Source organism: Cariama cristata, unplaced genomic scaffold (assembly GCF_000690535.1).
Source record: "Cariama cristata isolate BGI_N322 unplaced genomic scaffold, ASM69053v1 scaffold9567, whole genome shotgun sequence".
NCBI lineage: Eukaryota > Metazoa > Chordata > Aves > Cariamiformes > Cariamidae > Cariama > Cariama cristata.
This window is the reverse complement of record NW_009628325.1, coordinates 22,147-46,880: the sequence shown is the minus strand read 5'-3', so window position 1 is coordinate 46,880 and position 24,734 is coordinate 22,147. Positions and strand designations below refer to the sequence as shown.

Genomic DNA, 24,734 nt, shown 5'->3' with positions numbered 1-24,734 from the left:
GGACCGATATCGGCAGTCACAGAAACAGGCTGTTCCATTAAAACGTCTGTCAGATGCAAAGGGTTTAAAACTGACATCTTTTATTTTCTTTCCCCCTCACACACATACATGGGAGACGGATGTTAAGCGCTCTGCCCCCCGCCCCAAAGTCACTTGACAAATAACACCCAGCTCGAGAGCAGTCCTGCGGTACCCAGCAAGGGTGGCCAACAGTGTTATTTAAGGAGCAGCAAGGAGTACATGAGGAGATTCCTGGTCAGTTATAAAAAACTGTTTTCTCAAGCATGACACAAAATGCTGTGAGACAAAAAATGAACTCAAGGCAGTTTAAAAATACATCAAAAGGAGGTAGTATGCAAACCATTTCTACGGTATACTCATAACAGTGATGCTGGGGTGGATAAGGCATAAGCAAATAAAGAAGGCATTCAACAAACTTTCTAAATATGTAACTGAAGCCCACCACAAACACTAGGTTATCTTCTTGGGTCCATGGAAAGGAAAAAACTAAAATAATGTTCCGATATGGATATTTTGTATTGGATACTGGGCACTTATAGCTGTTGACGTTCACATCCCAGCCCTGCTCTTTTACCCCCCCAGAAAAGGCACTCACCGCCTGGACTTCTCTCATTCACCACCTCAGAAGCTTCCCCAGGTTTGTTCTTGGCTGTGACAGCCACCACAGGGAACCAACTGCAGTTCAAGGCTCAGCTGCTACACCTGCACACAGGGGACAGGAGGTGCCGTACGGATACAGTGTCTGTGCATGCAGCGCATCGCAGAATGACAGCCCAGATCACGCATTGAAGTGGAAAGGAGAAAAGCGTTCTGTTGACCAGTTTGTATGCCTACATTCACAACTTTAAAGTAGTATTTTCCATAAAGTACTGGATTAAACACACCCCAATGTTTGCCTAACATTGGCGCGTAAAAATAAAATTAAAACAAGTATCTTATCTGTTGATGACTTGAAAAAAATCCAAGCCTGCACTGAGCTATGTTAGAGAGCTTCAAAGACTGAAAATCAACTGAACCAGTAATATGAAGAATGGTATATATGTAATGAATTAAGTGCAAAAAGATCCTTTCCATTATATTACACTTTCCCAAATGCAAGAAGTTATCATGTAGTGTTTACACAGGAAAAACCGTTAGATTTTCTGAACTTCCCCACACTGCTCAGAGATGTCACCAATATGTTCAACTCAAACACAGAAACTTTAAATATTCTAATAAAAATAGCTTTTTTTATAAACCACAAGTAAGTAGAAGGCAAATATACCAGAGTATGCATAGCTTTCAAAATGTTAAGTATATCATGAACCATCGAGTATCCTTCTTCATTTGTCTGATGTAAAGCATCTTATTTACCTTAACAAGTCAAGATTTTGGGACAACATTGAGATTTTGGAAACACATACTGAAGAACATTGATGGGAGAATGAAATTTAGAGGACAAAAGTCAGTCATATAAATCATGTGTATTTAGAACACACATGCCGTATGCTCTGAGCTTCCCTGAAAAAAAATAGTGCAATTCAGTGTATATACCGAATTAAATCAAGAGGCGGTATACTTTTATTCCTTTGAAAAAATACTGTTCTAAAAAATATTCAGATGTCCTCTAAACTTTGACTTATTTTATGGAACTATAGCTTTAAATTTAGTTTTCATATGCAAAATATTTACACTTTATAAACTTGCAGAATTTCTAATAAACTATATTATATATACTTAGACAAAACTTAATTTATATATAATCCTATTATATCTTGCCAGTCAAAACTTACCACATGTACAATAATTTACAATGACAGAAGCCTCAAGCATCAAAATATCTCCTTTAAAATAACAATATTAGATAGAGTCCTCCACAGATTCTGAATTGCAGTTATTTCCTGGATTGCCTGAATATCATTAAACTTCTGAGAATACGCAAAATTTTAATTAAATATCAAGTAGCAAGGTTTGTGCTCTCATAAGAGATGCTTGCAACTATTTAAAAAAAAAAAAGGCGAAAGGAACAAACTAAAGATTTACAAGAAGCCTCTGAAATGAAGGCTTGAAACTAGAATTTGCTGGAAGTTTCAATATAAGTGCACACACTATATGCAAATCTTGTATACTGAAGTCCCTTAAATACTTAAGAATGAATTTGTTGAACAAATGTTAAACAGTAAGCTAATAAATGTACAAGTTTTCAACAGTATTTATAACTGAAAATTTTTGCCTACTTTGGTATAAAAGCTCCTTTAAACAGGCACATTTACTTTTAGAAGACAAAGACAAGCTTTAATACTACAGCTATTGCTGGATATTTAAGCAATGTGTCTGTGGGTCTGTTTTTAACTTTGTAAACCTTCTTTAAAACCATTTTATTCTGTATTAATCCAAAGAACCAATATTGCCAACAGTGATAATTTGTAATATACTTTAGTGCTGAACAGTTAGCCAAAACAGGACTTCTCAGAATCCAGTATAATTGTCATTAAAAAAACTAAAAAATCAATTTAGAATAAAAAATAGATTTTTCTTTTTTGATATCTACTGAGCTATTTGAACTTTTTCATTAGAAGCGTATCAGAGAAATCCCTTCCATATTTTTATTTCAAAAAAGGAAAATTTGGCATTCTCAGGTAACCAGAAAATTTCAACACTTCTTTCTGAAATCTTACAATAGAATTTGGTTTTATCTCATGAAGTCCACAAACGTATTCCTAACATGAATACACACATACCTAATGTTATACAATGTGAATATTCCTATTGCCATCAATGTGTTTATTCACGACATGTAAGACTGAGCATGAATTTCCTTACAGGAACATGACCTAAAATGTAATAAATTAAAGCATTCTTATGAAAACTATAGATCAATTTAATTTCAATTGTACCAGACTTTCCAAAATAACTCTTAAAGCCCTCCATAACTAGAAGTTGATTAATAATGTTCCCAGTCCACAGGTTCTGAAAGGCACAAAATTGAAGAGTTGGTTTTGCTTGTTTTGAAGTCCTCCTCAAACGAAGACAGTCTAAAATAATTTGTGTTAGGACAGTCTAATGTAAGGCATTAAAATATTCCTCTTTATGCTATAGATCTATGTTAAGCACCACTTGCTATTACAGTATAGAATGAAGCCAATATTTTCTTCAAAAATGTGTTTGTACTTGGGACATCATTTGTGAGGGAGATGCTGATGAGGCTGATGAATTGGATATCTTAGAATTATTTGTGATCTGTAGTTCTTCAAGTCTCCTTATATAATCATCACGTAACGCAAGGAGCTCCATGTAACGCTGCTCCACTGGATTTGGCTGCTAGAAAGAGATCTGTATTAGTCTTCTCACTTCAGTCCAACTACTTCTACACAGTTAGGCTGCTGCAGTATTTGCATTTGCCTGGCATTACTCAGTATTTGTAGTTTCCAACATATGTAACAAGTTGCAGCTAAACAGAAATATTTATTTCTATAATGCAAGAGCCCTCTGCCTTCCAGTTGTTATCATCCAAAGAAAATCTTTACACAAAATAGTTCTTCCTACCTCCAGCCAGCACTTCCTGGAGCATATCGGTTTTATTTTCATATTATCTAATATTGTGTGGAAGATAGGCGTGAATAACTTGTCTGAAGCTTTTCTCTTCTTGACTTATTAAAAGGTTTTAGATTCCAGGGGCCAGATGTCTCATCATCTTTCCTAAAAACAATGTTTAGCCAGACTGACTATTTCCGCTACACTGATCAGATTAAGATGAAATCCATGTCTTCAGATTAAATAACTTCCCTCAGTGATGAAATTTTACTTCAGGTTTTAATAGAAAATTTGCAACTTTGTGTAAATAAACAAGTGAAATAAATGCAAAACTTTATTAGTGAATTCTGTAAGTAAACTTGAATGTGTTTAAAATCAACTGCCCTAGCTTTCACAAGGTAACTCACAGAAAGAGCATCTTAACTGTTTCCATTTTAAGCTTAGCTTCCTTTTTCAGATAGAGTAATGAAATAAATGGAAAAGTAGTATTGCAAACGTCCAAGGCAGATACAGTCTTAAGCTATCTTCAGCTGAATATACCTGTCAAGAAGCTGCTGCTGTTTCACAGTTAACTGCCTGTAATTAAAAGCTATTAGCAGTACAGTTTCAGGAGCAAATGTAAATGCCTCACCAGTTCAAAAACAGCTGAATCAGCACTCTTAGGTGCACCGCTCACTATGCTCCCCAGATGAGGATGGCAATGAATGTTGAAGCAACTGGAAGCTGGATCAATGACTGAATGTAGTTACTAAGATGATTAGAGATGTAGGGTTAATGGTGCTGCTAGTGACAGACCAGACTCTTCATTAGACTGAAGTCTGATGCGGAACATGCTTCTAAGTAACTGGCACTAAGGAAAGTCATTGAAAAACTGGTTCAGGCCACATGTCCACTATTCACTTGCTTAAGTTAAGATGAAGCGTCAATTTCATGTGCAGCAAAAAAAAAATGTTGCATTTTGTATACAAAAATGATGTAAATGAGGGACCAGTAGCAGCAGCAGCACAGAAGATTATCACATGGGTTTGCATTTCTAATAAGAAATTCCTGCCAAAAACTTTTCCTGAATAATGGTAAAGCACATATTTAAGTAGATTTACAGCTAATTTGCATGCCCTATAATCCTTCACTTTCTAAAATAAATCTTGGGATTCACCTTTTGCAAAATGCCCTCATCTTTCACAGTAAGCAACAAAAGCTTTAAAACTAGAACTTCAACTTAAAACTGGCCACATACTTGTAAGAAAATATAGCAAACTGTCTGGCTTTCTCGCAGCCTCTAACGTGTTGTAAATAATACAGGAGGTCAGCTGCAGAAAAGGAAGAGCATTGCTTGAAAACTCCTGATTCATTCCAGGGGCTGCATTGTGAAGACTGCTTCTGTCAAAGAAATTGCTCCTCTTATCTTCTCCTACTCAAAATTCCACAACTTGTTAAGAAGGACAAATAAGTCTCTGTACACTATCTTTATGTGCCACATTGCCGAGATTTCTAGCAAGATTGTAACAAACATTGAGTGTCCCTATATTAAACATTAAAAGCACAGAACTGAACTATGTGTAATTTGATAAAAGCTTTTCTGGGCTTCCAGTCTGATCCACTTGTATAATTTTCGATAACAGTTTTCATCCAACAGTTACACAGTGTAAACAATGTTGGGTCATCGAAGTTACATTTTAAAAAAAAAAAATCTTACCGTAAGCCATCAATACAGATAGCAGTTTTGAAAGAGAAAGGACCAAATAGGCCATCTTAATTTGTAGAAGGCTTCATATACTCTCTCAAAAAAAGAAGAAAGACTAAGCAAAAGCAACTAAGCGTGTTTGTGATGCTAATGCCCTAACTCTTCAGGGATCAGTAAGCCCTATTTCTAAGCATTGCCATTCACCCTTTAGTAGCACCAAATGCCCTTAAAAAATGCTCCCCATGCCTTGTCCCCAAGAAAAGGGGTAAGAAAGAGCTTGAGGGTAACTTGGATACTAAGCAGTGAAATAAGATCAGTGTTCTGAGAAGAGCAGAGTCCAACAAACAAACAAAAAACCCTGAATAATCATTTTCACCTTTTTTCTCTGTCTTTACAAATATAATATTAAAAACCTGAACAGATTACAGGTAGTATTTTACAAGTCAGTTATGACACAAAATCCTATTTCCAAAGTCTAAAAGCATTTTGTACATTATAGAGAATTTACTTACTTGTTGCCGAATTCTTGGGTTCCACCTGATGTAATAATTGACCCAGAGCTCTAAATGACGCATACTGGCTACTGGATAGAGTGCTCGATTTAACTCTTTAGTATAAAAAGGATTGGTGTATTTAGATTTTTCACTGTTTATCAAAGACCATAATGATAATGTTTTCTCAGTCACTTTCTAAAATGAAATTGAAATAAGAACAGTAAATATTTGCACAAAATCAGGAAATCCACCATAGAAGCCATGGTTACATTCTAAAAGTAATACACTTCTGATTTACTTAGGAGTGTAAGAAGTTACAGTATTAGAAATATTCCAAAACCAGTGCTTGACCAGTATTTTAGTGATTGCATAGTCTTTAACCTACCAAAACCAAGGAATTTAGCACACAACTATTCTGTAACAAGCATAAAGCCAGTTCAAAACCATTGTCATACAAGGAATATAACCAAATACAGTATAACCAAAACTTCTTGTAATCATCCAGAGTCAAAACAGCAATACAATTAGACAATCAGTGGTTTGACTAACCTCTTTTTCTCTAAGAAACTCACTGTTATACAAGAAAGTACCAAATCGGCAGCTGTACAAGTGATCCAGAATTGTGATCAAGAACTGCTCATTGAATTCAAAGGCCGTAGGAAACTAAAAATAAAATAAAGGCAAATTTGTTCTTTACATCATAAAAGCAGGGAGACATGTGCATGCCCTGGTTAAGAGGCTAAAGGCAGTGTTTAGAAGCCTGAATACATCTACAAATAATTTTTAAGATAATACTTTCATATACTTTATAGCAGAGTAAAGTGTTCAGATGACATGTATTCAACCTTCCCAAACCAGTCACTGAAAAGAACTCTTTGAAAAGAGTTCTGCCTTTAATTTCTAAAAAGAATAAAATACAGAATGGTTACAGTTACATTTTTACTAGCAAGACAGAGTAAGATAGCCATAGTGCACTCTTTATAGCGCAGTACCATAAATGAAAATAAGGGTTTAGTTCCTAACCCTTGGCCCTAAATGGACTAAGTTTGCTGCTTTGTTTCATTACTTATTGAAAATACGTTTACATCACAGCACTCAACAGCTCCCAAGCTTCCTTTTCAAGCTTTAACAAAACAACATTTGTCCCTGTAGTTCAAGGGACAGCTTCACAAAAATGGTGAAATGAAACAACAGACCCTATTAAGATAGTTGGATGCAATTCCTGTAAAAGCATTCTGCTGGGTCACGTGTCTCAGTATGTTTCCGAGAAGCCCATACCCAAGACACCAGCCTTGCATGCATAGCCAACATCACAGTAAGCAACGTAACTACAGCTTGTATACCACTTTTAGATTTAGGGTAGAGAGATGGTATGGCTTAAAAGTAAATATGCTCTTTTTGACTATAGTGTCAGAGCAGAGGGGTATGCTGTCCTCTTCAAATACTTTTTTTTTTTTTAAATAAAAGATCAAGGTTTTAAATTCAGTAATGTCTTAACAATGTTACCTTCTGAAGAATGATATAACATACCTGTTTAGACATCTGCCACACACAATCAATAAACTGGAGAAAGATGGGTGATCTGTCTGCATCAGCATGATTTTTATCACCGTGGCCTATTCTCTGAAATGAAGCAATACAGCCTCCTGTTAACCAAAACAGTCTACTTTATGGCCAACAGACATTGTTTCTTATTTCGCACTAGAGTATTAATGGGTCTGTAACAGGGCAACCCGCTCTTATGATTTCAGAATTAGTTACTGCACTAAGGAGGAGAGATGCAGATATACAGAAGTACTGCAAAGCTGTTCCAAAAATGTCTGAGAAAAATTCCAAAGTGATAATTGGTCCTGTTATAAAAACCTGCTGGTTATTGGACAAGTGGAACTGTTAAAGTATCCACTACCTTGCAAATAATCAAGATGTAATGTGAACTATATTGACGCAATAAGTTTGTCAATAGCCAAGTTGCATACTTTGTCTTTTTTGTAATTTATGCCACTGGAGAATCTAGATCATCAAACTATCCACACACATTCCCTTCCTCCTCCTCCACACTTGAGCCTAAAGATCCACCCTGATCTTTCATGTTCATGTTCTTGACAGAAAATTAATGCACATTTTTAGTTTGGTTGAGCCAGTTATTCTGAGGATTCCAAAGTAACAATCAAAGGAATTCTCCCCATCGACAAAAAGTAGGTTTGGTAAAAGCTGTTTCCTTCCTTTCTCCATTTGTTAGATAAAGCGATTCAGGGAAAAGAGATTCTATTAACTCCATAATTCTGCTTGAATATACTGCCTGGAGGAGACAAAAGAAGAGCATGTATGTTGAACTAAGATGATGTCTATCTGCCTGTAAGACGGCAGGTTTAATGTCTTAAGGACGTGAAAAATTATAAAACCAGTAACCTACTCTGTACAATGATTGGCAAGACAGTTTAAATGGTAGAACTGAATGGCAGGAAGTAGAGGGAGATGAGGGATTGTAGCTGAACTCAGTCAACAGTAACAAATGACTAGAAAAGCACTATAGGGAAGACAAACAAATTGGTCTCGTGGCTCTCCAGTTTTCATGGTTTAGTGTACGTGGTATCTGTTAACAGTCTCATACACGTGTTCAGTAAGGAGTGAAAGTCCTTCTACTTTCACTATGGTTGGCAATTTTAGGATGTCTGAGTATTTTCCCATCTATAATTATGTCTATATCTCATATTTCTTATATTAGAATGTATTATTAGAATGACATTCCACATAACAAGCAATTTTATCATCTGGATAGCACACTAAGTTCACTATACATAGAAAAGCTGGGGTAGGGAATTCCTTTTCAACAAGGAAACTTACTGTGCGCTTCATTAGATAGAAAATACAGAGAGAAACTGTCAAGTAGTCTACTATTTAGTTATTTGTATTAAAACATCCAAATTGCAACCCTGGTAACATGAAAACATGAACCTTGCTCTAACCCAGATGATGTAAGAAACACCCTACTGTTCTCCAACTCCCCACTTGAGGGAAGGCATATAAACTATCGTTTCAGAGATGAGGTTCAGGAAGTGCTAACTGCACTGAAGTGCCCAGTCCTCACTACTAAAACTCACAGTTCTGTCAAGTAATTACCAAACTAAAACTGAGTGTGTATGACCAAAATATTTTCTGCTTGCATTATCAGTTGTTATAATAGAATCATTTAGGTTGAAAGAGACCTTAAATCCAGCCATTAACGTAGCACTGCCAAGTCCACCACTAAACCATGTCCCTAAGCACCACATCTACATGTCTTTTAAATGCCTCCAGGGATGGTGACTCAGCCACTTCTACAGAACACTCCAGAAAAGGACTACTTTCACTAGAAGCTAAACAACCCATCAAATCAAAATATACGGTACTCTCAGAAAACAGCAGATGGCTAAAGGAGAGTGGATTCAACCATTTCCAAAGATTACTACTTGAGTGAGTAAGTTGGGAAAATAAAGTTTAAGCAAAAGCAAGCTATTTAAATCACCCTTATTGCTGCTACACTGTCAGCGATGAACCAGTGGACTGAGCTAGTCATCTGGAAGGAGTATAAAAGTCCTACCTCACTGAGATGAGAAAAACATTATCTGCTAAGAGAGCACAAATTCCTTTGATTACTCAAACTAAAATGAATAGTTTTATAAAAAGAATCATAGATTATTCAAATTTATTCATAATGGTGAAGGATACACAGATCTCCCTTTTTAAGCTTTGTGTCAAACCATAACATATGCACTAAGCTACAAGTCTCCTAGTTATACAATGTAATTTTATCTGCATGACTATAATGTTTTTTAAAAATACAAAATAAAATATGAGAATAAAAAGGCAAGCCAGTGTTTTCCCGTGGCTGTACTAAGGCAGAATACTTCAAAGGTTTATATAACACATCACTACTAGAACAATACAGTACGCAAAAAACTGGACTACAGCAGATATCACTCTAACAATCAAAATGCAAATCTCCTAAGCCTCAAAGCACCTTTAGAATGTCAGATCAAAGACTGCTGCAGCCTACAAGCACACTTAAATGGTGAAGTGATTCATGCTGAGTAGCTATACATGAATTTCCAAATGACTGAGACACTCTTGCAAATGTAAAACGGGCTTGAAATACACACAGAGGTGTATTTTTAGATTTCTTGATTTTTCCAGATTGCCTATTTTCCCAATTTTAGCAATATTGAGTAATATCTTTAGATATTTAGATCACTAGGGACAAATTGTGCAAATAATTGCCACTGAAGGTGTGGAAACTTCTTAGTGTGAATTACAAGGTTCAGCATCAACAAGCAACACTGTTGTAAAGCTCCCAACTTATGCTTTATATTTACTTATCCCAGCACACTCTCCCTGGCAACCTATTCTGCTTCTCCAGGTTCCTCATCCAGATTTCCTGGTCAAATGGTTAGCTATCAAATTTAAGAGAAGTTCCACTGAGACTCTGAAAAGTTTTCTAACAGAAACACCTTGATTTTGCATTATACATGGGTAGGATATTAAGGACTTGCTACAGACAATTTCTACTTAACCTTCTAAGCATGCAGAAGACAACTGAACAGAACTAGAGCCAGTGTTACCAGTGACAGCCTCCTGAGAGCCATTATGACAAGTTTAGAAGCAGCATTCAAAACATCACTTAAAAGACACTGGCCAGACTCATTCATCTGCCTCTCATGACATTCAAAATAGCCTAAAGGGAGGGTAAGGGACAAGCCTCATGTCCATGTCTCAACCTTATTTGATCTTCTTCTGAAAAGTTTGGGAAGACATAATTTTTCTGCCTTCTCATTTTCTTTGCTCAATAACCACAGTAACCCTGGCAATTTTGTGTTTTTTAGAACGGTACAGAGGACAAATTATGAGTTCTCAGAGAAAGAATCACAAAAAAAGATTAACCAAACAGATCCAAAAACAAAAGCTCTGCTCAGATTTACCTGGAAACGTTCTAAATCAGAATTCCAAAATAATTAAAAGAATTATCAAACCTTGATGTAACGACTAGTTTAACATTAAAAGCTTTTTAGAATGGTAATATTGCATGGTCCTTGCAATTATCTTCTAATTCTTACCGATGCAAATTTGTGTCCAAAGCTTATCCACTCTTTTTGCACCAGAACTTCAAAGCCTTCAATTGTTCTGTAGTAGCTGTCTAGCATCAACATGGCCAGTGATGTCAGCTGTGCTGTTCGGTCCCAGCCATCACTGCAGTGCACCAACACGGAGTTCCTTTCTGAGGATACCTTGTCTGCCACTTGAATAGCTCCCGTCAAGACAAGCTAGCAAAGAGGAACAGACACCAACCACCACAGATTAGTGTTATCATTTAACAAAAATAAATTGATTTCTTTGTATCTATGCAGTATCTAAACTGATACTGTTTCCATTAAAAGACCTAAAGAACATGGTGTAGTTAAGTGGAAAAGAATTTTCTAGGAGATCAAGTAAATTTCTTGTATAAAAATAGAGAAACAGATTGGTTCCCTAATCCCTTAGTAAAATCTAATTCATCTCACAGAAAAATCTTAAAAAATGGGACAGAAAACAGTAACCTTGATAAACCAAAGAACATAAGCAGCTTTTTTAAAGAAAGAGAGGATTTACCATAGGATATACTCTCTAAAAAATTTGTATTTCATTTGTCTCCTTTCTTTGAACTAAATTACTGAAATATCTCAGTTGTTGGAAAAAGGAACTTGTACCCTCCTAATATGTTTATTTTCCAAATATTAACTTAAAACGAAAATTTTATTAAGTAGGATTCATTACATATTACTTTAAATACTTTTGCACAGCTGTATTTGAGGCAAAAGGTTCAAATGTCAACTAGTAAGAACACTGGTGAATTACCAGTTTAAGTATTTTATTTGTGCTACAAGATGAAAATTACAAAATTTACAAATAATTGTACAAATTTATTTACAAAACTGTAATTCACAAAATAAAGTCACATACATACTGACAACTAAAGAAATTACTAATCCTTCACCATGACAGTTATCTGTAGTCCTATATTGCTAGCAACCAAAATAAATCAGTTCTCACACATGTAAAGACAATCAGACTAATATTGCATTCCTCAGTAAGAGACTGACATTTGACTTGAGGCAGACAATAAATGTTGAATTTCACCAACTATTGCTTAGTAATGATATCTCATGACATACTCTAAGACTAGTTGGGAAAAAGCCAACACTCAGTGATGCTGGTTTTGTAGTCCAAGTAGTTCAATGTGTTCCATATCAGGACGATCTCAAAGTCCAGCAAAGAAAGCAAGTCTGATATGACAAACAGCAAAAAGTTACCTTTATATGTTCTAACCAATGGGTTGATTCCAGACTCGACAACCAGTGTGATTCTTCCACATTAGGATAAACAATGTCCTTCAACTTCTTCAAAGATTCCCGCATGACATGAATATTATGAATGTCCAAGAAGAAAAGCTCTGCATTGGGATACGCATCTTCACCTTCATATCCTCCCCCAGTTGCCTACAAACGAGAAATCTAAAATTAACTTTAGTCATACACACACTGTTGTAGTAGCTTTTCAACAGAGTAAGAAGGGACTGAATTTTATTTATACTTTATTTCGTACTTGGGCAATATATAATTTCAGTTGCTTGTTCAAAACATCAGTCCCAAATACAAGCTTTGGAGGGGCAAATGCTGGAGAAGAATACTTGGGGGCTTTCCTCTGTCCAAAAGGACAAAGTGTATTAAGTATAGCACATGGCCAAAAAGACATTCAAGTTGCTCCAGCTAGCCTAGTTCCTTTCAAAATCTCAAGGGAGTAATCCTAAAAGGGAAAATTAATTATTTTAGATTAACACTAAAATGTTCTTTGTACTCTTGGGCCTGGAGACCTTCAAATAGGATTGAACTAGCCAGCTAAGGGACAGTGGGTCTTCATCACATCAGTCAGGACTCAGACTGCTTTGAGAATAAAAAGACATTTGTACCTTCTGCATTACTTTTGAGATTCATGGTGGAAACAGCTTTTCCTTGGCCAACTGACATTACAATGTCAGTATTTTTTTCTTCATTTATTTTCACTTTTCAGACCAAGGATTAAACAAACGCATGATTCTGAATACTAAAGAAATCAACTTACTTCCCAGACAGATCATTAAGGTTAAATTAAAACGTAAAGCACATCACATAAACTAGCAATTAGTCATAACATACTAGATCACCACTTCCAGGGAATAAAATTGCTCATTTCTTTGCTTCTGTATCAATTAGAAAGAAATTCATTCAAGATGATTTGTCTGTTTCTTTACACCACTAATTCAGAAGAGAGCAAATCTCAGGTTCACCAGTGCAAATTTGCTAAAAAAAAAAAAAAAAAAAACACAACAACAAAAACACACAACACTTTCCTGTGTTTAAACTGCCTAGTTATTTATTACTAAAATGGAACTGATATTGAAATAGATGAAAATGATAAAGTGCTTGGCCAAGTAAAATTAAAGACTTCAGTTAAGAATAAGCTATGTTCCGTTTAAGAATTAAGTTCAAGAATCATAGATTCTGCCTCTAAGAAGTAAATTAGTAATAACATTGAGGTTTAAAGTAACTTTTTTTAACATGAAATTTTATTGCTGAAGACTAAACATTTATTTAGATCATTAAGAAATTAAAGAGCCATATAAGTAGAAAGTCTATTCTACTGCTGCTCTCTCAAAACATTTAGTCACCATCACAGCAGAGGATGCGCCTGGTCACAAAAGGAGGCAGAAAAACCACATATATTTTAGGATGCAGTGCCACTGATGAGATTTTTCTGAAGACAGCTGTAAAGTCACAGCATTTCCTGCAGACACCAAAAACGTGCTATTGTGATAAATAAATTTTGCCTTTATAAGCCATTACAGCCACCAACTACACATCAGACAACAACCTAAAGTACAGTATAGCCTTTCCCCATTAGTACCACCTACATTTCTGTATAGCAGCACAGTGTCTCTATTCTATGCTCTCTCTTTCCTTCCTCAGATGTGGGGGTATTCTCAGAGCTGCCAAGTTCTGCACTAAAAGAAGTAATGATTGTGTTTTTCTCTTTCCTTTGAGTATTATGAAGTCCTGGTGAGAAATGATTGTAATTTTACAATCAGGGCTGCTTCAACTCCTACTGACTGTGTGGTCTTGACCTATGTACAAAGAACACAGGAATGCATGAATACATAGCCCAAGATTTTGCTTATACTAATCTTCACAGCTGTTCAAGAAAACTTTTTTCAGTGCTGATCAACACTGGCTTGCACTCTGTATGTCATTGTCCCTGAGATCCAGAAATGCACCCTACTGCTTTTACTGGTATGATTGAGTATTTTATATTTAGACATATCAGGAGTTAATTAAAACACATAGGTGAAATACATAGATGATTTTAAAAACCTGAAAACTGTGCTTCATATTTCAGGAAGTATATGTGTATAAAGTTTGGCCATAATACATCTTTGAAACAAATGGGGTAAAAATTTGAATTTGTCCAAGAACTGGGGAAAAATTTAAGTTAAGAACTGACATTCCTTCCACAAGGGAAACAGAAGGATTACATGTTTTGTTCACCCATAAAAATTCAGTGTGCAGAGGATAATGCAATTTGTAGAGTAAAATGCAAGCAATTGAGGCAGAACCTCAAAATACAAACCATCAGATTAAAACCTAGCCAAAAACAGCCCCTAGGATACGGTCTCTGAAAGAATGTGTGCTATACAAAAAAAAAGGCGCCTTATTTCTTGCCTAATAAATTATATTCTGTGTTATAGAGAAGAGGGCTGTAAAGGTACAGATGCGTGCATTTAAGTTGCACAGAGCAAAACACTAACATTATCGTCCCTCTTGAATTCTGAAGCAACTTAACATTTGTTACATATAAACCTCCTAGAGGCAAGTGAGTTTTACCATTTCATATTCCTTTCAGCACAAACACTAAATTAGTGTTCATTTTGTGCCAAAAAACTATTCAGAAGCTAGAATTCCTTTTCTCCCAGATAAGCACACTTATCATTTCATTAAGATCTCAAACCCTCTTGAGCTCATAGCTCTCATGCTCGTTGCTGTGCAGACACACAACTTCACTAGTAAGTACTGAAGAGCATGTCCACTTCATTTGTGCTTGAAGTTTAGTGTGTAAGTGATTATCCTTGACATGGAGGGAGTGAAGCTGGTACAGTCTCATATAAAGAAAGCATCAAACTTGTGTCCTTCAGTGCCTCTCCCTAACTAGGTTTTTCATATAAACATGGAACAGGTCCATGTCTGCTGTGCTCTACACCAAACAGAACACTGACACACTGTGACTGGCATTATCTGAGTATGCCTGAACAATCTGGTCCCCACCAGAGCTGAGGGGGGGCAGAGGGGCAATCAAAGCACAGGGAGACCTTTTCTTCTTGACAGGCCGGATCAGATGATCTTTCCAGGTCCCCTCCAACCTGGTCTGTTCTATGATTCTGGTCCCATTTAGGCTTTGATCACAGATTAGCGAAGAAATGGTCACTTCGTCAAACAGAAACACTACTTCTGTTATTGTACTTACCAACTACAGACACCTAGGGAAGAATAGGTATCTAGGTATGCAAGATTATACTCATACTGCTGTTTAGAGTGCAAACTCCCAAATTAACTTATTCATCACTTTCTCTTTATTTGCTTATGTCTGCATAGGTCTGAAGTGGTTCATGTAATTGTTAGGAAGAACTAAACAAAGCATGGCTATCAGTGGGCTTGGCTTTATGCACACAGCCTTTCCAGGATAGAATTTTCCCAGAGGATATGAAGCAGAGCTGCGGCTTGCACAGAGGTGGCATGTCATTCCCACAGAGGACACACTCTACAGCTAAGCCTACGTCTACCTCACAGTGCAGAGTGTAGTCTCATCTGATTTCAGTCCCATGCTAAGATCTGTGCTTGACTGATAACAGACAGCGTAAAACATGCCTGGAAATCTGCATATGGTCCTGAGACCCTGCTTATGACCTGCTTTAGGCATTCATGTCCTTTCATGGTCTTGAGTCTCAGTATTTGATTATGTAAATATGTACTTGATTATGTAAATTCATCTCCATTAGGACTACTACTGTTCCCAAAAACATCCTCACACAAAACTTCAAACTAAGTCTCCTCCCCACTCCCCTTCACAAATAAGACCATTAGCATCTGTTTACCTTGTTTGCGACTGCATTGACATTGGGCCTAGCATCATAGATGGTCAGTTTTGAGATCTGCCCATTAGCTTCTCTGATGATATCAAGATATCTTTCATCATCTTTATTCCGCTTCCCACTCATTCCAACAAGGGGTTGACTGCAGCGCATAATAACAGCTTGAGTCTCTGGATGAATCCATGACAGAACCTAGTCACATGTCAAAAATACATTGGAAGAAATACATGTTATTAAAAAATCATAACTTTAAAATTTAAGTTACATTCTTTAAAATAGATAGTATGAAAATTAACACTTTTTATTTCTTCAAAAGATAATCCCCAGACATCTCAACTGCTTCCAGTTTAGTCTCATAAAATTTAACAATAATCTTTTTAAAGAGTTCATTCTCTGATGTATTTAACTGTTACTGAAATTATACTTACCTATATAATCCAGTGTATTTTATTATTTTCCTACAACTCTTAGGTTGCACAAATAATTCTGGAAAGCAAACTGGAAACAAATATAGCAATGCCTGCTGAAACTAAGACACAATTCAGAACGAACGAACTCATTGTAGAAACGGTGACTAAGATGCTCCAATTCTACAAGAACAACTTTTCCCTTTTTTCGGATAAGGAAAGGAAGTTGAACCTTTCTGCAGCACCTTGAATGTTTCTCCTCTTTACAGTACATTTTGTTCCTCAGTCCTCTTTACAAAGAGGAGGCACTGGAGCAGAGTGCATGCTGCCTTTGTTGTTCTTCTGAGCCAGAGGGGACTTACCACAAACAAGAGATAGTGAGCGGCCCAGGGAACTGATTGCAGTACAAAAGATTAAAGAGAAGCACCCCAAGAACTAGGCAAAAACTCCAATTTCACTGTTGAAGAATATTAAGAAACCATATTCTCCCCTGAAAGTTGTGGGTTACACAGTGAAAGAACATCAGAGTTCCAAAAAAAAAAAAAAAATCCTCTGAAAGTATTCACTGCTGAAATACAACTCTTAGTTGTGTATCTAGAAACGAGACCCGTCAGTGTGTGTGCGGGTGAGTATCATTGGTTATTTCCTGACACAAATAAAATTACTATTGCCAAGGAAATTACTTTCACTGTACAGGCATACAAAAGCCCTGTCATAAATTTTGACATGACAGACAAGATACAGCTAGGTTATAAGAACTACATGCACACACTATATATTTAACATATATATTTTATAAACATTATACATATGTGTGTGTATATAGTAAATTTATGATTATAGGCCTAGCCTGTCAGTAAATACCATATCTAATCATTATTTTATCATATTGAGTTTTGAATCTGTTTGAAATTAACTGAGATTCAAGGCAGCTTTCTGATTCTGGCTAAGAATCTAGCACCTCTTCTGAGTTTGCCAAAATGAAATATTAGTTAAAACAGATTGTATTGTGATAGAATTTAATATTTTTCTATTGTGCTGTAAAGAGCTGATACATAAAAATTCTCTTACCTCAGAGAATTTTAGTTACAGAAATATATCCAAAAAGTCAAATGGGTTTATCTTAAATTCCACAGCCCAATTTAAAGAACTAAAAAGCCCAAGAATTCACTAGAGACTATGCATGAGGTCTTATTTTAAGACTGACCATTCGAACTATGTTTAAATGCCATGTGGCTTGCTTACAGAAGGATAACATTTGCTATCACTTTTTATTTGCATCCAACAACAGTCCTCAAACCAGTACAGATGGCAGTCTAATGCTCATACTTCATTAAGAAAAGGGAATCTGCAATGTTGGCAGTTGTTACTAGAAAAGTCAAGTTAAAACCAACAAAGTTGGAATGGGTGATTGTTGTGGGGGAAAAACGGAAATGTGGCTTGGCCAAGACACTAGTTTCAAGCAGTAAAAACCACCAGCCAATCAAAACTATTTTGCTGTAACCATTTCCAAAAAAAGCATCCTCTATGTCATGTTCAGCAAAAAGTTGCTTGGATGCATACTTAAAACTAGCTATGCTATAAGGTAACTTTTGTCACATAATACTCACCGGGATTCTATTTCGGGACCTAAAGGCAGCAACTTTCTTGAGATCATCATCTGTTGCATTATATGGCACTACTAAGAGTGATGGGTATGTGTCACACAGTCCGTAATGTTCATTAATAAAAGTTACTCGCCACCGTTCATTAGGCAGTCCCTAAAACGTAACACAAAGTTTTTCAATGTATTTTTGGCTGTACAAATAATAATTCTGCTCTTGAATTTTACATGACATTATGGCCACATGGTGGCAACAACCTATCAATTTAACCTAACTATAGTACTGTTTCAAAACAATAGAAGAAAAAAAGATTACAAGACCATACAAAATAGTTCATTGTTGATAGACTGACAGCCTTAAGCACTGCACAGCTATCTCACAGTCTTACATACACAATTCTATTCCCACAAGAAGTTTCAAAACAATGATTAAAACTAGTAGATGTGTTTCTTTAACTGTGGGATTGAGGAAAGAAAACCGCCTTCTCTCCTCCCTCAAAGCTCTGCCTTTACATTTTGCCTGCTGAAAAGAGACTATGGTCCTAAGAAGACAACTGGAGGAAGTCTCATCTCGACTTTTCTTCCCTGTAGCCTGATGCTACCTTCACGTTAAAAATAAGATTCAGGGTAGCTTTCTTACTGAGAAACAATAACTTTTAGTTGCAGTCTGCTCAGCAAGGCATTTCACAAACAGCAGCCAGGAAACTGAGAAAGACTGATAAGCCTGACACATGCACACTGGGGTTTGTGTGGGTGTTTGTATTTTATCTTTTTTGGATGTTAGGCCTCTAACCCTTGAATCAAAAAACTATGGAGGGGGGGAAATATCTAAGGAAGTCCTTATTGTTTGCTTTTTTTTAAAAATTTCATATTTAAAGCAAAAATAAATTGTCTAAAAGACATTTTTAAATTAAATGTATCATCCTCTTTCATTGACATTTTTCCAAAATCACTTAAAGAGCAAGGTAGAATACTGATAGACATATAACTAACTTCTGTAAAGCAATGTGTTTCTAAAAGAAGCTGCTCTTTTTTTTTTTTCTTCACTTCAGGAAGAAGTAGACCAAATCAAAGACCAAACCAAATCTATGTTTAGGATACTGTAGTTTCATATTTGTCACATTCTCCCTGCCCCCGCTCACTTAACAGTGGCACATTGTAAGAGGCATCAATAACTTCCTTCAAAGAGTAAAGACTACCTTCCTGTGACATTCTAATTTTTTAAAGGTTCCAGTGGTTTATTTCTTTTCTTTACTTTTTTTCAAGTTGTATTTCCATCTTCTCCCATTCTCAGCTCCCCCCCGCAAAAAAGCTGGTAAGAGAAATGTACAAACAATAACTCCTCTATGTAAGTTGTCAGACATGAAAGCACCAGGCAACTGCAACTTTAATAACTCACTTGTCTCCTGTATTCGGACATTGGATTGTAAACCATCCATCCATTTTCAGTAAACTTTTCTTCATTTACAAATGCAAAAAAAAGCTGTAGGATGTAAAAGAAGCTTATTACATCAAACTGACTGAAAGTGGCAAATATGAGGGTTCATCATCAGTTATACCCTAATGCCCTCCACAAAATAGGACTGACTTCCATGCCAGCCCAATCCTCTCCATTTAAATCTGATTAAGACTCTAAAGCAAAGAGCAAGAAGTAACAAACAATACAGATCTGCTAATGAAATAATGAAAATGTGACAATAGTTAAAACAAGAAGTGACAAAATAATAAAAGTTACAAAGCTTAAACTGTTGCATTTTTTTTTTACTGTCAGTAGGTTGAAATGTTTTAAGATAGCTTATATCAGTTTATTTCCCATATTTCACATCCTCACCAAATAAACTGTCTTCTCATCAAAATTTCTCCAATAGGTACAGCTGCAATTACTACATAATACACTAGATTCTAAATTGAAAGTATAAAAAGGTTTTAATTGCTGTGCATTGCCATTATGAAGCAGCCTTCTTTCTGCATCCCCTCCCCAATTGATCCTTACTAACAGAAATCCAGTTTACAGTAAAACTCCATGAAAATTAAGAAGCTGCCATTGAAAATGAAAAAAAATATGTTGCTAGCAGGTTACACTATCTACTTTTACTCCTGCGTTGTTGCTCACTCTCAAGACTCATTTATACAACACAGCATCACCACCCAGGATTCTGACACCTTCCACATACCTTTTAGCTTCCTTCTCCTTTCAACCAATTCCAAGTGGGCTATATTACCTAACTAACCCTTTTTTTCCTTGGTTTGTTTTTACAGTTTATGATGAAGGCAAAAGTAATGTTTATTTTAAGAATCTCCTTCATTGAGAAAAGTGATTTTGGTGGCTTACAAATTCTTCAGATGCCAACTGGCGCATGAAACCAAGTTGCTTTAAAAAAAAAAACAACCACAAAAAAAGGCAGAAGAGAATGTATTGTCCTCAGCTAACTGAGCAACAGCAGCCAGAGCAGAAAGCATTCAAGAGCCCATCATAGCTCTTTTGTAACAAAAAAGCTGAAAGTCTCCTAGTTATTCAAAGACACTAAACCAAGAAATTGACTGCTAAACTGAACATCCCAAATCTACATCATTTTCACAGGCGCAGACCTGAACTAAGCAGAAATACAGAAACCCTGGCAAGCAAGAAAAAAAAATAAATAAAAATCGTGGTTCTAAGGTGTCATGATTATATCAACAGAGGTAAGGGAATGTTTCATAAGTGCACCACAGGCCCAGATGGAGGTTTCTTTAGATGTTACAAAGGCAGACCCTAACGGCTTACGGCAATTCTCTTTAGTCTAATATGTTACAATGGTTTAAACAGTGAACAGCTCTAATCAAAACACAAAAGTGAAACCCTCCAAAAGGAGAGGTTTTTTTCCTCATGTATTTCAAATCAACAAGTATTTAAAAAGTAAGTTACTGCTCACACAAGATACTTTATCCCACTGGTTTTAGAAACTGGAATTTTAAGTTACATCAGTATTTTAGAGCAAGTACATTCATTGGTAAGTTTGCAGAAGTAAACAATGCATTCCCAAGTTGTGTTTTCTGACTGTTTTGACCATTTTAAAGGGGTAGGCCTTCAGTGTAAGTAAACATTATGGATTCTTTTGACTAAGTAAACTGCTATCAAGGGGGACAGAGATAAAGAAAGGGAAAGGAAAGAGGTGGACATCAACTGTATCAGAAAAAAAAACCCATTCCATTAGAAGTAGATGCAAGTATCAGACACTAAGCAGAAAGACTGAAAAAGGTTGCTTGTTTTAATTGCCAACGAGGAATACAACAAAACAGGAATATCACTATCTAAAGCAGTAGATGAAACTGATTTGCTGAACTATTAGTAAATAGCTACACACAAGAACCATCCCCTCCTCCCCAAAGGAATGTGCTATAACCCGAAGAGCAACTATGCTAAGAATTCACCAAGGAACAAGAGACAAAGGAGAATCTTCTAACAGTAGGAAACAGAAACACTGGAATCCTAACAGATCACTTAAAAGATGTCTCAAAGCCAGGAATATGATTTAAGTTGCCACGTATTGCAAGCTTCCTGGTGAGAACTTAAAAATTACCCAGCTTAAGCCCCGATAAGTAAAATACATGAGTTTACTACAGCACACTGTGATAGCTGTTGCATAGAAGATTTTACTAATAAAGAAGGTGCTGCTCCAAACTAGAAATAAACAAATGGCAGCTATGCTGTCCATGTCACCTACAAAATAATCCACAAGAAATCAGATTGAAAAGTGTATTTTGTCTTCATCTTTTAAAAAACAGTGTTAAATTTACTATACATGAGGAAGGGATGGACAGAATCCTTTCAGAAAAAGAACAATGCCCTACTATGTACAGCATGTTTCATTTAACACACTTAGCTACAGCAGCTTTAGCACATCTGCTACAAAAGCTTTCAGTCTCACAACCCACAACTACTAAAGCTGACAATTAGCTTCATCTGTTCTGTTGACATTCCAGGTAGTGCAAATGCTTCCTACAATGCTTAAGAAAAAAAAAATCATTAGTAGCATGGATCAACCAGCAAAAATCTGAAGTCTAACAAATAACAGAACACTACAATGAACATGAAGGTGTATGGAGGAAAGTTTGGACTTAGATTTTTATATAAGCAATTCAGAGAAAACTCTTGAAGTATACTCCAAGGACAGTATTTAATAACCTGAAGACTAAAAATTATTTTTCTTCTGCAAGAGTTGACTAAATTATAACAAAAATTTATATACACACATTTATATGTGCACATTGTATACAGACTGTACAGTTAATCTGGTTACTACTGAAAGTCCTACTCATTGTACAAAACAGATTAAAGATCTGAATCCCAACCCCACCACCCCCAATGGCCTTTCAGTTAAGACTTGGTATTTCAAGTATTGAAATATTCTGTGAAGATGGCCTGAACTTTAGTCCAGGCTAAACGCTTGAGTCCAAAATAGAGCAACATCCCCACTCTACCTTAGGCCTGTCTCTCACAACAAAATATACAAAGCAATATATAAAGCAGTTTCAAAGAGTAAAAATGCTTCGTTTTCCACTGACAATCATATCACAGTGTCATTCAACAATATACAGTTTAAAGTAATTTCTCAACTTCCGATCTTCGTACATTCACATCCACTTAAGCAGCTCATTAGAGGAAAGTAAAATTTGTATCCCTCCACGTATTCTAATATGACACAGCAGAAAAGTCAGAGTAGGAGAACATGTAGTTAAAACTCCACATACATTTATACTCCTTTCATATAGTTCTATTTAATTTCAAACTACGCTTCAACTTCAGTGTAAAAAGCTACTCATATTTATAACCATTTTAATACTAAGAATCATATACTTAAGCAAACATAAGATATATGCTTGGATACATTTGTATTTTCTTACTTGTGTCAGTACAAGCCATATTTAGCACACATTTGTACATTACTTATTTATTAGAAACAGAAGGCTATAAAGAGCAACGTGAAGTAATTTCTATTGAATAACATTTTTTGTTGAATTGGACCTTTATTATTCTGATGCACCAAATTGACAAACCCCATTACAGTGAACAAATCAATGTGATAAATACGTATTTAGATCCCAGAAGGATTTGTTATAGTTCAGGTAAGCTTCACATCTGCACTAAGAATCCACATATTTCCACTTTTGTTCTAAATAACCCAAGCTTACAGATTAAATGCCGTATGTTTGTATCTGTATGTCTTGATTAACTTAACACTGCTGAAGCTTTCACATCATAGTGCATGTAATCTGAATGCAATTCTACAGTGCAGCAGGCAAATGGGACAGAAAAAAATTATGCCATTTACAACATATTATGCATAGGTTCTCATATCACTTGATGAAAAATTTGAGAGGTGCTATATTAGTAAAAATACACAGCTTTGTTCCTTGTGGATATAAGTTCCTTCGTATTAGTGCCCCTCACATACACACACCCCTCTCGTGTCAGGATGAAAACAGGGAAGTCACTTCACTGCCCACAGGCATTTAGTATGGACCAGCTGGGTGTGTATTTATATCCTTCAGAGCGTGGAAGGCAGAGGAAGGTCGGAGAAGCAAACTACATGACCAGCTATAGGAATCGCATGACTCCACAAAGCAGAAAAGCTCTGCCAGCCTCTCTCAGTGCATTGTTACGCACACAGGCAAGCCTTTCAAATATCAGAATATAATAAGAAGTTGGCCAGTTCCTCTCCATGCCTTCTTCACACATCTTTCCTTCCCTCCACGTCTACAGTACATTCCTGGTAAACCCTCCTTCTCCCCAAACAATACTTAAGGTACTCTCAGCCTCCACCCTAACCTCCACTCATTTCTTTCTTCCCTCCATACACAAAATTCCATTCCCTTCTCTTGTTGTTAAACCTGCCTCTCCAACAAAAAGCACTTCTCCACAGCTCCTATTGCATCCAGCCTATTTTCCCCGGAATTAAATCAACTGCAGCTTCATTAGACATGTCCAAATTTGACAAAAATGGTTGGAAATATAAAAACATAAAACTTACACACAAGAGACATTCAGGTTCAGAGCAATATTGCTGTAAAGTAAGTGTGGTTTAGGTTTTTTTAGATCATGAACAGGCTTTTTAAAATCATGAACATATAATCAGAAAGCATAACTGTGGTTTGTACAGGTATACCTGAGCCAACTCTACATTGGTTTGGTTGGATACTGACAAGCAACAGTACAAGTTTCAGGTAGACTACCCGCTCAATCAACCAGTGTTTCAGGCAGTGAGCCTGAGCTGGCCTCCCTCCTCCCAACACTGAGACCAGCTAGCCGAAAGCCACTTGAATAAAGCATAGATTTACCTTAAGTTATACTGATTACTGGTTTTATCTCACATCTGGGATTCAAAGCAGGATAGTTTGCAATCACTTCCAATGCACTGACCACATCTGTTCTAAGTTTGACGGAGATTACTGCTACATGTCTGATGGAAGCCCATCAATTCCTATTAGTCTATCAACAAATTAAAAATCAGTTTCAAATTCTTTTCAGCTGCCATGGGAAATAGAAAGAAGAAATCAAGGAAAGCATTAAAGAGGTAAGAAATTAACAAAAATGTCTAGTAAAGCACCACTCAGCAAACTTACGGAGTGCAAGGCTTGTGACTTACCAATACCTGTAGTTGCTAAAAACAAGTAAGACATATACATCAGTTAAGATTTTTGCAAAAGCAAATTAAAGCCTCTTTGCATAGAACAGAAGTAGGGATTTCATTATAGATCCATAGCCTAAAACCAGAAGACCACTGCTTCACTTGAAGCAGAAGGCTACTACTTCACTTTTAAAAAGGCTTTCAAATCTCCTAAC

At 36.2% G+C, this 24,734-nt stretch overlaps 1 protein-coding gene across 3 annotated transcripts in view; it reads right to left on the bottom strand.

Annotated features, from left to right (window-relative positions):
* Positions 1–2,696: 2,696 nt before the first annotated feature.
* MTM1 (myotubularin 1) overlaps positions 2,697–24,734 on the bottom strand; it is a 31,760-nt gene continuing 9,722 nt past the window's right edge. For 2 of the 3 annotated variants that reach the window (XM_009704766.1, XM_009704764.1), the window contains exons 6-14: positions 19,311–19,394; positions 17,919–18,068; positions 15,905–16,093; positions 12,036–12,221; positions 10,803–11,009; positions 7,243–7,335; positions 6,262–6,375; positions 5,731–5,907; positions 2,697–3,321 (exon numbers count right to left, since the gene is read on the bottom strand). In XM_009704766.1, coding sequence (XP_009703068.1) covers positions 3,154–3,321; positions 5,731–5,907; positions 6,262–6,375; positions 7,243–7,335; positions 10,803–11,009; positions 12,036–12,221; positions 15,905–16,093; positions 17,919–18,068; positions 19,311–19,394 — 1,368 coding nt within the window. In that variant the 3' untranslated portion in view covers positions 2,697–3,153. The remainder of the gene's footprint in view (positions 3,322–5,730; positions 5,908–6,261; positions 6,376–7,242; positions 7,336–10,802; positions 11,010–12,035; positions 12,222–15,904; positions 16,094–17,918; positions 18,069–19,310; positions 19,395–24,734) is intronic. The other variant, XM_009704765.1, reaches the window with a different exon arrangement.